Source organism: Leptodactylus fuscus, chromosome 1 (assembly GCF_031893055.1).
Source record: "Leptodactylus fuscus isolate aLepFus1 chromosome 1, aLepFus1.hap2, whole genome shotgun sequence".
Classification (NCBI taxonomy): domain Eukaryota; kingdom Metazoa; phylum Chordata; class Amphibia; order Anura; family Leptodactylidae; genus Leptodactylus; species Leptodactylus fuscus.
In genome coordinates this window covers 172,987,696-173,005,466 of record NC_134265.1, presented here as the reverse complement: position 1 = coordinate 173,005,466, position 17,771 = coordinate 172,987,696, and the positions used below count along the sequence as shown (strand labels likewise).

General features: G+C 38.7%; 1 protein-coding gene across 1 annotated transcript in view; it reads right to left on the bottom strand.

Moving 5' to 3' along the window:
* The window catches only part of MLLT3 (MLLT3 super elongation complex subunit), a 166,651-nt gene that overhangs the window by 46,010 nt on the left and 102,870 nt on the right, over window positions 1-17,771 (bottom strand). Inside the window, exons 5-6 of the mRNA XM_075280347.1 lie at window positions 17,373-17,495; window positions 13,701-14,303 (exon numbers count right to left, since the gene is read on the bottom strand). Coding sequence (XP_075136448.1) covers window positions 13,701-14,303; window positions 17,373-17,495 — 726 coding nt within the window. The remainder of the gene's footprint in view (window positions 1-13,700; window positions 14,304-17,372; window positions 17,496-17,771) is intronic.

Here is a 17,771-nt window from a genome sequence, read left to right as displayed (position 1 = left end):
ATGTTCCACAAAGATATACATGGGGTTCTTGGTTTTGAATAAAAAAAAAAAAAAAACGCAGCAAAATCTGCAACAAAAAAACCAAAACTGTTTCCACAATGTGGGGTCTCAGCCTAAAACAAGAAAGACAAGGCTCTTATACGCTTTGAAAGTTTTCTGAATTCTTCGTCAGAGCTAAGCTTTGACTAAGAATGCAGGCAACATATGGAATTGTTATTTTCTATCTTGTTCACATAATTTTTTTCTACTGCATCACAGATTAAAATGTGATCACCCTAATTGAGTGCTCGATCAATGCATTAACTTCTGGTAAAGTGTAAAGAGTAGTGTTGAGCGAGTATTATTCGATCGAATACCTCGCTGGCATAGGAATGCGTGTAATCGGCTGAACACCAAGGGGTTCGAATATTCGAAGTTTTTAACCCCTTGATGTTCGGCGGATTACACGCATTCCTATGGCAGCGAGATATTTGATCTAATACTACTCGCTCAACACTAGTAAAGAGCTTTTTTTTTCTATTATTATTATTATTATTATTAGGCCACTCTTAAAAACTGGTGAAGAATATTGTATGACCTATTGCTACATCATGCAAGTCATACATGGAACTCCACCCATAGGAGAATAAAAATTCAGTTTGGGGAGAAATGGAATTCTGATCATTATGGAATGGATCCAGTTCCACAGTTTCTGAAAAGCTGCTTGTGCAAATAAACAGTAGGCAGTAATCTGAAGGAAAATTGAAATAATCTGGAGCATGAAAATATGAGCAACCTGGGAACAAAGAATACACTCACATAGATATTCATTTTTAGCAATAAAGTCATTCGTGCTGGGAAGTAGAAATGAACCAAATGCCGCACATTTAGAGTGTGTGCACCTGCACAAGCATCGAGTTCCTTTGGTCAGAAAGTGACAATTTACAACATTTCAACAAGCAAAAAGGGAAGGGAATATAAACTCTCTCACCCTGCCAGAACACATTAGTATACAGAGGGTACATCTGTAAAAAGAGAGTCAAAGCACCTGAGAACATTGAGAGCAGCTAAATACTACTCTGCCAAGAAAATGCCATGCCAAGTTTCTTGAAGCACTCTATTTAATTAGAGCTATTAGTAATTAGGTAGTAATCTCAATTAATTCTCAGCAACTGCATTAACAAACAGCTTCTTGTTTTGTCAGTTCTGGGGATCCTAAATGTCTTTCATACTGTGGCATTATATATTTTTACTTGGCCCTGCACCAGTAATGTGGTCAACTCTATTCCAGAAGAAGGATCGCTGCGGATAAACTGCTTAACAGCCAAAGTCTTCTGAATGTGCTAGGGAGTCGAGACACAATGTCTGACAACCAAACAGTCCTGGATTACTCAGACGGATCAGAATTGGACAGACTACCATGAAGTAAGGCTTAGCGGTACGCTTTCCTTATCTTTGACAGCCAGCCATATTAATAATATTTATGGCATATAACAATATTAAGTAATGAATTTCGGTAAGCAGTTTAATTAGGACGTGACATCAGAGTATTAACCCCTTCCCGCCGATGGCACTTTTTGACTTCCTGACCAAGCTCGATTTTTCAAAACCGACATGTGTCACTTTATGTGGCAATAACTTTGGAATGGTTTAACTTACCAAAGTGATTTCATAACACATTATACTTCATGTTAGTGGTAAATTTTGGCTGATATGTTTTTTAATTATGAAAAAATAGGAAATTTGGTGGAAATTTAGAAAAATATGCATTTTATAAAGTTTGAAATGATGTGCATTACATACAGATATTCAGACCGCCAAAATTATATCCTAAATCTAATGTCCCAGATCTCTGCTTTATGTCGACATCAAACTTTAGTCACTCTTTTATTTTTTACGGACATTATACGATTTACAAGTGAAACAACAATATTCAAAATGTTTAAGAAATTTCCAAAACCCATATTTTAAGGGACTAATCCAGTTATGAAGGAGTTTTGAAAGACCCTTTGTATTAAACCCCCCCATAAATCACCCCATTTTCTAAACTGCACCCCTTAAATAAGCCAAAACAACATATACCTAGTATTTTAACCCTATAAGTGCTTAACAGGAATTAATACAAAGTGGAGGGGAAATTTTCAAATTTGATTTCATTTTACTAATATTTTTGTTTAGCCCTAGAATTTGCACATTCACAAGGGGTTAAAGGAGAAAACGCATCCCACAATTTGTTATGCAAGTTCTCTGGACTACCATAGTACCCCACTTGTGGGTGTAAACTAATATATGGACGCACAGCGAGACCCAGAAGGAAAGGCGCGCCAAGGAGCTTTTAGAGGGCAGATCTGGCTGTGATCAGTTTCAGGAACCATGTCGCATTTACAAAGCCCTAGAGGAGTCAAAACAGTGGAAACCTCTAGAAAGTGACCCCGTTTTGAAAACCGCACCCCTCAAAGAATTTATCAAGTGATGTAGTGAGCATTAGTAACCCCGAAGTGAATGTGTAAGCTGTGCGGAGTAAATTGGGTGCACCAAATCCCATTCTATTTTCCCACTAGCTCAATGACACGGATGGGGAAGAGGGGCATTCTGGGGGATCAGCGCTGGTGTATTCTCTCTCATAAGCTCTAAATATGGGGTGTCCCCTGAAAATGCTCGCACCGCTTACACATTTCCTTCTAGTCGCAGCCACTTATGTCCTAATGATTTGGCGACTTTTGGGGTTTTTGTCTTCACATTGTATAAGTTAGATTTTTATTTTCTGGCAATGTGGCCATATGAGGGCTTGGTGTTTGCAATATTAGATGTGCTTCTCAATGCCACCATTTTGGGCCCTGTAACTTATTGACTACATTTTATTAAACTGTCTGGGTGGGATGTAAAAGGAAACATCAATTCTGGCATTGCTTTTTAGCATTTATTTTTTTTTCCCGTGCAGCGTACACTATAAGTAACGTGTTACCTTTATTCTGCGGGTCGGTACGGTTACAGCGATACCTCATTTACAGTGGAGCAAAAAAGTATTTAGTCAGTCACCAATAGTGCAAGTTCCACCACTTAAAAAGATGAGAGGCGTCTGTAATTTACATCATAGGTAGACCTCAACTATGAGAGACAAAATGAGAAAACAAATCCAGAAAATCACATTGTCTGATTTTGTAAGAATTTATTTGCAAATTATGGTGGAAAATAAGTATTTGGTCAGTAACAAAATTTCATCTCAATACTTTGTTATATATCCTTTGTTGGCAATGACAGAGGTCAAACGTTTTCTGTAAGTCTTCACAAGGTTGGCACACACTGTTGTTGGTATGTTGGCCCATTCCTCCATGCAGATCTCCTCTAGAGCAGTGATGTTTTGGGGCTGTCGCTTGGCAACACGGACTTTCAACTCCCTCCAAAGGTTTTCTATAGGGTTGAGATCTGGAGACTGGCTAGGCCACTCCAGGACCTTGAAATGCTTCTTACAAAGCCACTCCTTCGTTGCCCTGGCGGTGTGCTTTGGATCATTGTCATGTTGAAAGACCCAGCCACGTTTCATCTTCAATGCCCTTACTGATGGAAGGAGGTTTGCACTCAAAATCTCACGATACATGGCCCCATTCATTCTTTCATGTACCCGGATCAGTCGTCCTGGCCCCTTTGCAGAGAAACAGCCCCAAAGCATGATGTTTCCACCCCCATGCTTTACAGTAGGTATGGTGTTTGATGGATGCAACTCAGTATTCTTTTTCCTCCAAACACGAAAAAGTTGTGTTTCTACCAAACAGTTCCAGTTTGGTTTCATCAGACCATAGGACATTCTCCCAATACTCTTCTGGATCATCCAAATGCTCTCTAGCAAACTTCAGACGGGCCCGGACATGTACTGGCTTAAGCAGTGGGACACGTCTGGCACTGCAGGATCTGAGTCCCTGGCGGCGTAGTGTGTTACTGATGGTAGGCTTTGTTACATTGGTCCCAGCTCTCTGCAGTTCATTCACTAGGTCCCCCCGCGTTGTTCTGGGATTTTTGCTCACCGTTCTTGTGATCATTTTGACCCCACGGGGTGAGATTTTGTGTGGAGCCCCAGATCGAGGGAGATTATCAGTGGTCTTGTATGTCTTCCATTTTCTAATTATTGCTCCCACAGTTGATTTCTTCAGTCCAAGCTGGTTGCCTATTGCAGATTCAGTCTTCCCAGCCTGGTGCAGGGCTACAATTTTGTTTCTGGTGTCCTTTGACAGCTCTTTGGTCTTCACCATAGTGGAGTTTGGAGTCTGACTGTTTGAGGGTGTGCACAGGTGTCTTTTTATACTGATAAGTTTAAACAGGTGCCATTACTACAGGTAATGAGTGGAGGAAAGAGGAGACTCTTAAAGAAGAAGTTACAGGTCTGTGAGAGCCAGAAATCTTGATTGTTTGTAGGTGACCAAATACTTATTTTCCACCATAATTTGAAAAAAAAAATTCTTACAAAATCAGACAATGTGATTTTCTGGATTTGTTTTCTCATTTTGTCTCTCATAGTTGAGGTCTACCTATGATGTAAATTACAGACACCTTTCATCTTTTTAAGTGGTGGAACTTGCACTATTGGTGACTGACTAAATACTTTTTTGCCCCACTGTATATGATTTTTTAATGCGTTGCTATTTGTGCAGAATAAAATTCAATTCAGGGGGAAAAATCTATTATTTTTGTATCACCATCTTCTGAAAGGCATAACATTTTTATTTTTTGGTAGACAGAGTTGGTTGAGGGCTTATTTTTTGCGGGATGACCCCTTCTTTTTATTGGTACCATTTTGGTTTTCATCTGACCATTTGATTACTTTTTATTGAACAATTTGTAAGGCAAAGGTGGTGAATAATCATTATTTTGTGCGGTTTTCTACTTTTTTTTTTAATGACGTTCGCCGTTCGGGTTAAATAATGTTTTAATTTTATTGTTCGGGTTATTACAGACGTGGTGATACCAAATATGTAATTTTTTTTTCTATTTTTCTCTATTTTACATAATAAAACATTTTATATGGGAAAATGGGATTTTTGGGGCTTTATTTATTTCTAATTTATTTGAAACTTATTTAAACTTTTTTATTTTTACTTTTTTATCACTTTTTTTTCTTCTGTCCCCATGGGGGATTGAAGCAGTGATCTGCTGATCTCTGCTTCACTAGATGTACGCTGCAATACACGTGTTACACATGTATTGCAGAGTATAGGAAGCTCTCAGCCCCTTGCACACGCACGGGGCTGAGAGCTTCCATTCTGGCAGGATCAACCAGGTACGTGGAGGGGACGGCATGGGGCAGACCCGGGGTCACTGATCAGACCCCGGGCTGCCCACTACCAACACCAGCACCCCCAAAACTGTTGCAGGGGGTGCCGATCGGCACCATTATGTACCGAAACCTCTCAGATGCTGGCGGTCATGTTTGACCGCCGGCATCTCAGGGGTTAACACCCGCGATCAGACTTGGTTCCGACCACGGGTGTTACAGGGCATTGTCAGCCGTATGTTATGTATGACACCCGTAGGGCATGGTTCTGTGTGCGCACCATGCAGCCGCCGTAGTACTACGGCGGTTTGCGGGAAGTCCTTCCCAGCAGCGCTGTACTATTGCGGCGGATGTCGGGAAGGGGTTAAATACTGAAGCTCTGAAAAAAAAAATATAATATTTTTATTTCTATACTGTAGTATCACGAGCACTTGAAATATACTGTAGTATCACGAGCGGCGAGCTGCGTCTCTCTCTAGTCAAAATCCGCCTGCCGCGACCATCGCGGTCTTCCCCTCCGCTGTCGGCTCAAATGAATGAGCCGACATAGGAGGGAGCTGCCGGGGGCGGAAGCCGCGCGGCTGAGCCTGTGCGGCTTCCGCCTGAAGAAAGGGCATGTCCTTTCTTTTCTCCGCTAGAGGCAGCCCACCGCTAGCGGAAAAAGAAAGCCCGGTGGTCTACATAGACCATCATTGTAAAGGGGCGGATTTTGAAGCGAAATCCGCTGTCAAAATCCGCCCCTTTGCCTACGTGTGAACTAGCCCTTAAGGTAACAGAAGTGTTTTATCCAATATAATTACATAGTAGATGAAGTTGGATGAAGACAACAGTCCATTAAGTCCAACCTATAACCCTACAGTCCCCTACAGTGTTGATCCAGGGGAAGGCAAAAAAAAACCCCATGAGGCTCATGCCAATTGTTCCATTTTAGGGGATAAATTCCTTCCCGACTCCAATCTAGCAACCAGTATAAAAATCCTGGCTCAATATATCCTTAAAATCTATTTATATCTATATAATGCAATATTTATTTTACTCCATTTGTCAGATACTGCTGAATATGCAACCTCAATGTTTACAGGTGGTTGCCTACGTTACAGACCATCTTCCTGGTTGGGCAGATTATCCTATCCATGTTCCCAGCCATCTATATTCTATTCCCTTTCACTCTCTCTCTTTTTGCAAAGTGATGTCTGTAGCTGAGCCCTGATCAGGTCTACAACAATGTTGATCAGTGCCTCTGTTATCGCTGTATGTAAATCAAAAGATAACAGTGTGTATTTTACAACAAGCACTCTGTTCATTTTGGAAGTAGTTGCTGGACTGAGGTGAAAACCAGGAAGGGGGAAAGGAACAGGTATGCAGGTGAAACCCTCAGATAGGAAAACCCCTTTAAATGCATTCTCCCTGAAACATTCAGACAAAACGTATGCTTTACTTATACTATGGAAAATGGTTATACAAAGGACTCTAAAGCCGATCAATCCATGGAAGGGCTAAGTCTGCAAAACATTGCTAAATTTGTGTTTGTGGCCTCACCCACTATACCATCCATATGTAAACGTATATATTCAGTCAAATTTAAACATATTTTCACAATATGTTGAGTTGCAGCTATCCTGAAACTATTAAATAATAGAAAGGTGTTGTAGTTCACAGCACAGTGTGTGGCTGGAGGCATTACTGTGTGGAGAAAAATAAACATTCTTTAAAAAAAAAAAAAAAGTGCTGTCATTTTCAATACAGAAAAAGGCATTTAACCAGTTCAGGAATTTCAGGAGAATGGCCCAGTCTTGGCTAGACATTTTCAATTTTTAAAATTTTTTTGAATTTTTTTTTTTTTTTTTCATTCTGTTATTCTAATAATTTTTGCTTTGTTCTTAATTGATGTGTGGGCTTTATTACTATCACATTTTTTTTTTCTTTCTTCTCTATTTTAAAAATCCAGTAGAATGTATATTTGCATACTTATTAAGGTGCCCTTGCTGAGTTATATGCCAACCCAATAGATGTTTAAAAGGGAGTCTAATACCTAAATCGCACATAAACCACTTAAATGCTTTTTTTAGGGACAGTGAACAGACTTGTATGTCATAGTGCAATTTTGCTGCAAACAAAAATGAACTGCTAAACTGGATGCAAGTGCTGTTTAGTGCACCTAGGGTGTGAATGCGTCCGCTACAGAATGTGTAGTTGCAGCACATCAGAATCTGTCACGGTTTATGTTAGTGAGTAGTGGTATGGAAGAGACAGACAAAAATAGGTGTTCTTACAGGCATGCCTTTTTTTTAAGCTCATATGTATTAAAAAGTTGATTTTCCTGGCAGCAAAATTGCACTTTGACTCAAATAATTGTATTTTCACTATGCTACTAACAGCCTCTTCATCAGCATATATGAGGTTTAAAGGGAGTGAACCACCGCCAAAATCACTTCTAACATCATCTGCAATTTGGCAAGTGACTAAGGATATTTTTTAAACCAACAATTTGGAGTTTTAAATACTTTCAAAGATCAAGAGCCAATAACAATGATGATCACTGATTTTTACTGTTATTTTTTACTGTTCAAGTACAAAAGATCAAAAGTGGCACCCACCAGTCCAAAGCAGCTTTGATACATAGTTAGCATGTTTAAAAAAAAAAAAAAAAAAAAAAAACCCAAATATACATGTCCAAGTTCAATCAAGGCTTCTAACAGAATTATAACTATTGAGGCTTGACTATGGTGGGAAGGGGTTAGCCTCCTCTGGATTAAACATGGCAAACACAAAACATAGCAATATCCCTTTCCTTTAGCCCAAAATATGCCTATACTCCTTTCCTTAAAGGGATCCTATCATGAAAAGTACATTTTTTGTCTCTAACACGTAGGAATAGCCTTAAGAAAGGCTATTCTTCTCCTACCTTTTAGATGTCTTCGCTGGGCCACCGTTCGGTATTTAATCCGGTTTTCAACGGTATGCAAATGAATTCTCTCACAGCACTGGGGTCGTCCCCAATGCTGCAAGAGAACTCTCCAGTGCAGCCCCCATCTTCCTCAGGAACGGGGTCTTCACGTGTCTTCTTCCAGGGGTTGGCTTTGGCGCTGGAGAGTTCTCTTGCAGCATTGGGGACGGCCCCAGTGCTGTGAGAGAACTCATTTGCATACCGACAAAAAACGGTTTATATACCGAACGGCGGCACGTAGGAGAAGAATAACGTTTCTTAAGGCTATTCCTATGTGTTAGGGACAAAAAAAAATTACTTTTAATGACAGGATCCCTTTAAGCCACGTCCTTTCCCATCCCTTGCATAAACTTAGTGGATCCCCTGTAGTAGACGTAGGACGGGCTCACACCTGCACACAGTCTCTACTTCAGCCAATCTGGCGGGTTTCCATCTTCTGCTCCGAGAAACTGTACAGGAGACGGAAACCCAACAGTCAGTTTTCAAACCCATTCACCTAAATGGTTTTTCAAAGTGACCGCCCGTGTGCTTCTTCTCCGCAGTGAAACAGCTTTTTTTAACCGGACACAAAGTTGGACATGTAGGACTTTGTGTCCAGTTTAAAAAAAAAAAAAAAAAAAATGTTTTTGCTGCGGAGAGGCAAAAGACTCACACGGGCAGTCACTTTGCAAACCCATTCAAGTGAATGGGTTTGAAAACTGACTGCCAGGTTTCTGTCCCATGTACAGTTTCTCAGGGCAGAAGACGGAAACCCGCCGCATTGGCTGAAGTGGAGACGGGCGCAGATGTGAACCCGACTGTACTAGGTTACATTACTTCACCTGAATAAACAGGAATTCAGATTATAGGTAAGTAAAGTGAAGCTTTCACATGGAAAAAGTTGCCCAACCTTTAGGTAGCATGTTATAGAGGAGGAGCTGAACAGATTGTTATATAGTTTTGTGGGAAAAGATTTAGTATGAATTGTCATTTACCCATTGAAATCTCAGCCCTTTCTATGTTAAGAAAACAAGGAGGTGGTCCTATCTGTGAATGACAGCTATCTCTGTATGTACACTCAAAGGGGAGACTGTCAGTCACTAATAGGGCCACCTCATTAACTTCTTAGCATAGACAAAACAGAGATTTCAATGGCTAAATGACAGGTTGTACTATATCTCAATCTGCTCAGTTCCTCCTGCTCTATAATATGCTGCCTACATATTGTACTGCCTTTGCATGTGAATGGCACCCTTTAATTTTGTTGTGAGCAGTTCATCACCATTTCCAGAAATCTGATACAAACCTACTTCCATTTACAAATGAATATAACTGTAATCGACCTAGGAAAACCTCTGATAAATCCTATCTACACATACGTATTTACTTCAGAGAGCTATACTTTTTCGACTTCTGAATACAAACCAGGTTGCTTTTGTTCATGGACATGAAAGATTTTGGTGAAAATTTAGAGTATAGAAAATAAACTGCCAACATGTTATTTTAAATTACAAATGAAGTTTTCAAACTTAAATAAATAAGAAGTTTCTTAATAAATATAATTTTATGGTAGATGTGCTACTTCATCATGAACTATGTGGTAAAGATATTTTTTCTCCCTGTTGAAGCACAAACACAACATACCCACAGACATAGCATAATAAAAAACACAAATAAAGTATATAACACCAATTATTCCTCATGTCCCAGTAACTGAAGGTATGAAGCAGTCTGCCATTTTACTTGGGTGGGAAAAACATGATCCTCTGCTAACTTTATGTTCATTACTGATAGATAGTAAACAGATTGCAATAAGTTGTTAAATAGTCAAAACGCATAGGTAGAGTAGAAGCAGAAATGACTGTTAAATCAGTCCTGTGCACTATATAAGCCAAACTACTTCCTCCCTTCATGCTGCCCTTCAGGTTTTGCTTTGGAAGTTATTCCTAACCAAAGGGTCTAGACTGCTTTATTATAGAGTCTCCACAATCCTGATGGGAGACCTACTGATACACAGATAAGATGCTTGTACTCCATTGTCCAAGGGGGTGGCCATTGATGAAGGTGTTTCACTCAAAACATGAAGAGGAACAACTGTATTTACCACTGACTGGTCCAACAAGAGCCAGTGCAGCTTAACAATAGGATTCGCAGACAACAACATGAATGCGAATGCGGCATTAAAAATGCTTTTTTAAAATTAAATATTCATTTAAAATGCTATTAAATATTTTATGAATGGAAAAAAATCTGACTGACTATCTGTATCTCTAACTGCCTGTACAAACATTGGTTAACTTGGGAAGAACGAATACATCCTTTGTATACTGAAACAAAAAAAAATACCATTCCCTATTCAGTAGATTAACACTGTTGTGTTTCAGAAGCTGTCTTATTTGATAGGTAAATTAAAAATAAATAAGAACAAGTATGATTGGACCTAAAATGTTAATCCAGCTTTTCTGGAATACCAAGTGTGTCTTACACTGTATTTATAATGAGATATATAACATATTTTATTATGGAGTCTGTTCACAAGCAGGAGATTAAGTGTTAATTTCTAAGTCGTGGTTCAGTTTACTCTTCTAACTAGTCTTAGAAGAAAGTGCCATGCTGACTTCCAGCTCTGTTTTACAACCCAAGAGAGCAACTAGAGGAGATAAAGGTGGTTAAATGAGATCCAAAGGCTGCTGAAACAGCCAGCGTAATTGTGCATCCCCGGGGCATATTTTGTTCTTAGTTGATCTCCACAAAAGAAGCAATGTCAGGAAATTGCAGGCATTAGGTGACTGTCATGATATTAAGAGAAAGTCATGAATCAGCTGCCACCACAATGATGTTACATTGTGAATGTTACTCCGTGAGGGCTGCAGAACGTCAGTCAAGTGGTGAACTTTCAGTGGCAATGCCTGAAGAGCACCACTGGGACATTCTCAAGCCAAAATGTTAATATAGAATGATACATGCTACTCAATGGGGGGCCTATCAGCAGAACATAATACTCTGCTTAGAACAGAAAAGAAAAACACAAGATTATTTTGCTAACGGGTGCAGAGACAGGCCAGTTACATGAAGGCTAGAATAATTATGAAACCTCCATCCCAGCATTGTTAGTAGCCAAATTGTTAACAGCTTAAAGTCTAAAAAGAATAAAGTTTCTACATTTTTCTTCATAAAAAAGATCTGCTCTGTAACATGGAAAAATATATACCACTGCAACACTTTGCTACATCCGCCACTGTTTTTTATTTTGTTGTCATTTTACTGAATAGAGTGGCAAACAGTATTGATAAACATTGGCCGTGTATGACAAAAGGACTCGTTTGGCAAATGCCTGGCCCATAGAACCCTAACAGCATGAAAAAGGACACTTGTCTTTAAATTAAACAAATCCTTGTGTTGTGAAAAGATCAACGTTCTTTTGAGATCTCATGCTATTTTAGCAGTATTCCTGACAAAGGGTAAGAACCCTGAAATAGATGGCTGCATTTTCCTTTTGAGAGAGATTTTCTGGTTTGCTTTATATGCAAGGTCATCTTCAAAAGGCTTCTTGAAAGTCAGGTACCGACTTATAGGGAGCTACATTCTAACTGATGGTACTAGAGGCAGAGTTTTCCTTATTCCATATTGTAAAATATATTAGCATATTCTTATTAGCATATTCCCAGGGAATGTATGGCCTTTGAGACGCCATGTGCTTGCAAAGTACCGCACCTTATCACCAACAATGGCCTCTCACCTAGCTATCAAGAACCCTGATCTTCGCTGACTGGCAAGAACCACTAGCGAAGCATCCATGGTCTATAAAGACACAGGTGGTCTCCACAAAGGAACACAAAACTCCTACTTTTACTGCCCAAATCATAGCTGAAAGAAAAGCAGCGAGCATCCCACAAGTTGCCAGACTTGTGACCTATCAACAAAATACCTAACTTCCATAACTGTGACGTTATGGAAATAGTGCAACTCATCTGTGCTATGCTGTTTCTGGAACTCCAGTTCTCCTTTATGGGAGATACAAGAGCAGTTCAGCATAGTACTGCTCAGCTGTCCCCAAGTTAATTCCCAAAACATATAAAATGCATATAAAAAAACAAAAGTTAAGACCTCCGATAAGTACTTATTTCTTCTATTTATTTTTTAAATACTACTCTATGTAAGCTTTTAGTAATTTCCTCCTTAAGCTGATGTACAAAGAAGTGTAAACTACACAGTGTTGTCTTTTCCATGACCACAAAAGAAAGAAGAAGACGAAAAAAGCTACCGACAGCCTGAAATGATGTATAATATCATGGGAAAGTGTAAGAAGGATTTCCGAATCACAGTGTGAATTCTATTGTTCTCCACTTGTGTTACAAACTATTCATTCTCCACTGGCTGCATCAATTATCATATACACCAGTTAAAGGGGAGGTACACGGTTTTATGAACTGGAAGTCATGCAATTTTCTAATATGCCTTTACTGCTTAACTCTAATATACAATACAAAAATATATATATTTAAATTCCTTTAAAATTATCATATGTGTAAAACTGCACAGTGTATAGGCAAGATTTTTTTTTAGTGTTCTTTAAAGTCATATGTCATGCACCACCACAAGGACCTGCATCTGGCATCGAACAAGAGTTACATTAAGAATACAAACAATGGTTAAAATAATAATAATTAAAAATGTGCTTTTCCCTTATTTTTTATTCAATTCCATTTATAAATGATAAGTGATAGCTGTAGATGGTCCAATGGGTGACCCAACTCAATGACTGACAGTATCCCTGTGTAACTGTTCATACAGAGGAAGCAGTCAGTTACTCAGTTAGGACCATCTTAGCATGAACAGAGATCAATCAGTAAATTCCAGGCTAGCTATATTCATCCATTTCCAAAAAACAAATATTAATCTGTTCAGCTATACTCTCCCGCTTTAAATGCTGCATTTTCAATGTAACTGGTTCACTATAACCACTGAAATGCATGCAGGCCTAGAATTATTTTAGCAGCTTGACCAGTCAGATTACGATTACAAAGCAATCTATCTGCTAAAAAGTTTTGTCACACAAGTATAAAATCAGATATGTCCGCTTCCACAACAGCACAAACAAAAAGAGAAGGCAGGAAACGTGTTGTACAACCAGTCAATACCTGGAACAAGCAGACAACACCAGCATTGTGTACCATAGCTTAAGGGAGGAAACAAAGTGCAAACAAATTCATTAACATGTTGGTCTTTATCCATACAACTAGTCAAAAAATAATCTATTATTTGGAATTTCCATATCTCATTCTAGATCAAAGGAGACCAGGTCATGGTATGAATGCATACAGACTGCAAGAATGTTTGGCAGTATTTATGTTTACTTTAAGCAGATTTATGACTAAAACATAGTTAGAATCAACCATAATGTTAGCATTGGCCTCAAGCAATAATGAGATTATATTGTGAAGATGATAAATAATCAGTTACACCAGTATATTTTCAATATCCTAGCAGCAGAAAAATGTAAAAAGTAGTAGACACTGTAAAGAATACCTCTGATTTAGATGACATATTATCCTCCATATCGGTATCATTTGGGTCTACAATGTCTTCAAAAGGGGGCAGCGATACCTTCTTTTTATCCATGACTTCACTTTCCACTTTTACTTTCCCAGTTTTAGGCTGAGATTTGTCTTTTAAAGATTTTTTCTCTGAGGAAGAGGACAATATAAGTAGCGAAGAATTGGAAAAACTTTTAAGAGAAGACTCAGAATTGCTTTTCCTCCTTTTCCTGGACAATGGGTCTTCTGAGTCCATATGTGGTGGCCTTTTACTGGAGACCTTCTTTTCCTGTTGATGACCACTAGATACTGTAAGAATATTATTTTCACACCTGGGCTCCTTTGACATGGGCTTGGGTTCCTTAAAGGCCATTTTGGGGACTATTTTTTCGTCCTTCAGTGGTTTGTTTTCTTTGGGTTTTTTTGACGATTCTTTGGAAGATTTAGTATGTTCCCTGGATGGTTCTTTGAAGGCACTTCGATGTTCTTTTGAGTCTTTTGATGATTTCTCCTTGTGCTCCTTTGAAGATTTATGTGATTTAGATAAGCTAACTGGATTGCTGTTACTGTTTACACTAACTGGTTTACTTGGGTCCTGAAACAAACATAACCAAGATATATTTAGTTTCTATGATTAAAGTACAGAATACAGCTAAAAATAGCATTAACGCTTTTCAATTTAAACCTATCAAAATGGATAACTGGCGAAAGACAAAGGAAGCAGACTGAATAAATTACAAGCTAATGCAAGAATGCCATTTGGCACATCCCTTCAATTTGTCGATGAATGAGGAGGAGAAAAAACCTACTGGACTGAACCAATATGCATTTCTATTGGAGTACATCGTTGATACTGTCTGTTGGGAATAGTCATGATTTTCCCAGACACATTAATACAGTAACTTGTTTGCAACCTGATAGAAAATTTACACATGTCTGGAAGTATAAATCTCTCAATGGGCCCTAAAAAGCCCCAGGACTTGACATGTTCATCTTTTATAATAATGTATTTGTTCATTTTACAATTGTATTCTTCACTAAAAAGTGAAGTACCTTTATTTACCTCCAGTATGAGAAACATTGCTCACCCTTATTATCCTCGCTCTATCTGAAACTAAATCTCTTTAAGACTGGACTACTACTGTTTCCACCATCTAATAGATCTGTCCCTGATATATCCATTGCAGTCTCAGGCCTTACTATAACTCCTAGGCAGCATGTCCGCTGCCTCGGGGTCATGTTTGACGCAGACCTTTCCTTCAACCCTCATATTGAATCACTCGCACGTTCATGTCACCTCCACCTCAAAAACATCTCCAGAATAAGCCCTTTCCTCACCAGAGATACACTAAAGACACTTATTGTCTCTCTGATTCATTCTCGCCTTGACTACTGTAACTCCTTACTAATCGGTCTTCCCCTCACTAAACTCTCCCCTCTACAATCTATTCTGAATGCAGCGGCCAGGCTCATCTATCAGTCTAGACACTACAGCGATGCCTCTGGTCTCTAGTCACTACATTGGCTGCCTATTCATTATAGAATAAAATATAAAGTTATCTCTCTCATCCACAAGGCTCTCCATAATACTGCACCTCCCTACATTTCCTCCCTCATCTCTGTCTGCCGCCCAACCTGAGCTCTCCGCTCACTCAACCTCACTCAACCTAACACTTACATCCTCTATTATCAGAACCTCCCACGCTCGTATACAAGACTTCTCCCGAGTTGCACCACTTCTCTGGAATGCTCTACCCCGGACATTCAGATTAACTCCCAATTTCTACAGTTTCAAACACAAACTAAAGACACATCTTTTCAGACAGACCTATCACAATTTCTAATGTAAACCCTTCCATACTATAATTAGAATCCCCAAAATGTAACCTTCCTCTGTCCCCGCTCCCACATTACCCCACATGATATGATGTCTTTTCAGGCTAACTTTATTTGTCCAAGCTCCATCCACATGTTACAGGACACCAATAGTGATGGCTCAAAGTTTTGTTTGTGTAATGACAGTCACCTCTATTACAAAATTGTCTGAATACTGTATAAGCAATGCCGCCCCTGCTATCTCTTGTGTCACCCCCTCTACCTCATAGATTGTAAGCTCTTGCGAGCAGGGCCCTCAGTCCCATTGTGTGAAATTACGTTCTTTGTTATGTATCTGTCTGTATTTTAACCCTACAAATTGTACAGTGCTGCGGAATATGTTGGCGCTATATAAATAAAATTTATTATTAATTATTATTATTATTATTGTAGGTATATTAAATAAATAAATATGGAGAGACAGGATGCTATTAGTCTGCCTGCCCTTGGTTGCTATAATACAAGTTAGAAACAAAGAAACAATAGTGCTACAGTACATGACTATAAAAAGTCCCTATGTAATACACAATAGTATATCAGTCATATAAAACCTTTGAACAAGAAAAAGCAAAAAAAAAACAACAAAAAACTGTTACTGAGAGGTGGTGAGTGCTTTTACAGAAATAGGACTAGAAAGTGTCTCTTCTCTTCTCTGTCAGTTTGTAAAGATGCGGGTTAAAAGAGCAAATAAAGGTTATGGTTTGTATAATGGAAATTTATAAAAGTCAGTCCATGGTCATGTGATGCAGAATAGTTAATGGGAAATAAAAAATGCTATTGACATCCTTAGATAAAAGACCTGCTGTTTCACAGAAGGAAAATCCTGTCGAGTTTACCTGCCGACATTCAACTGGGTTTTCACTCTGTGGTCCCAGCCAAAAAATGAAATATTTCTGTACTAACAATTTTCAGCTTCCTAATAATTGCATTTGGTAGAGACAGAGTTTGTGATAATCAGTAATTATTTTTCTCCGCTAAAAACAAGTGTTTTTGTACATAGAAAAATGCCTTGTGGTTAGTTCTAAATCCAGGACAAACAGCAGACAAAACTGGCACTTATTATGTATTTGGACATCAGCCATAACCATAGAATACTAAATCTACTTTCTATGAAGGCTTATAAAATAAAGCCGCTCATTGACTCAGCCAATTGACTGTTCTTTTATATTGAGATGAGCTGTATAAAGAATAAGAGCTAAAAACACCATTTGCTTTGTGACCTATAGGCAAAAAAAACGATGATTAGTTTTAGGTTCACATTGTCATTTTTTGTCTCTAGGGTTAAATGTTGCATATGAATAAACTGGATTTTACTAATTCACACAAAGTATGTGTGCAAAACCGGTCTGTTGAACAGACTTATTATAGGATTGCATATTGGGGTTTTCCAGCAAAGGCCCCACCCATTACTACAAAAAGGGCTGCAAGTCCCAGCTCTCTCTCACAGCTATGGCCCCTTAAGTGCACAGACCCCAAGGAATACTAGTTGACATGTTTCTATAACCTATGTCAGGCTATTACACTGCAATCTCAGTCATGTTGTGTGTGGAAACCTTGAAACATGTTAGGTTTACTTGAGGACTAGTGGGCCTCTTTACAGTCTGACACAGGGCCACATAGTTCACATTTCTGTAAGACATAAATGATGCAGATGCCCATGATGATAATTATTACCATTATGTATAATTATTTGTCTAAAATCAATGTGCATTGTAAGCAAATTAGGGATAAGCGACTTAAAAAAACAAAAATAAAAAATACAGAACACAGATCTAAATGAAATACTTGCCTTGGATCCATGAGAAGATTTGCTCTTCTTTACGTCTGAGAAGGATAAGGAATTACTAGGGAGACTGGGGAGATGGAGACTGGTGCCTGAAGTAAATGATGAACCCTCGGACATAACCATGATCTAATGTTAGGATTATAAAACATAGAAATAAAACACTATTTATTATCAACTTTCATAATTCTCAACACACTGTATATCAGAAACCTTGCACACAAATGAAGAAGATATAAAATAATGCACTAAACACATTGTGTCTCTTTTCTGTGAAATCCTGCTTTTGTACTTTAAATAACGCACAGTTTTTCAAATGACAAAATGCTGCCATCAATGGGCATGTTGAAAATCACATGGGGCAAGCGACATGATGTCATTTAAAGCTACAGTACTGTACATCTC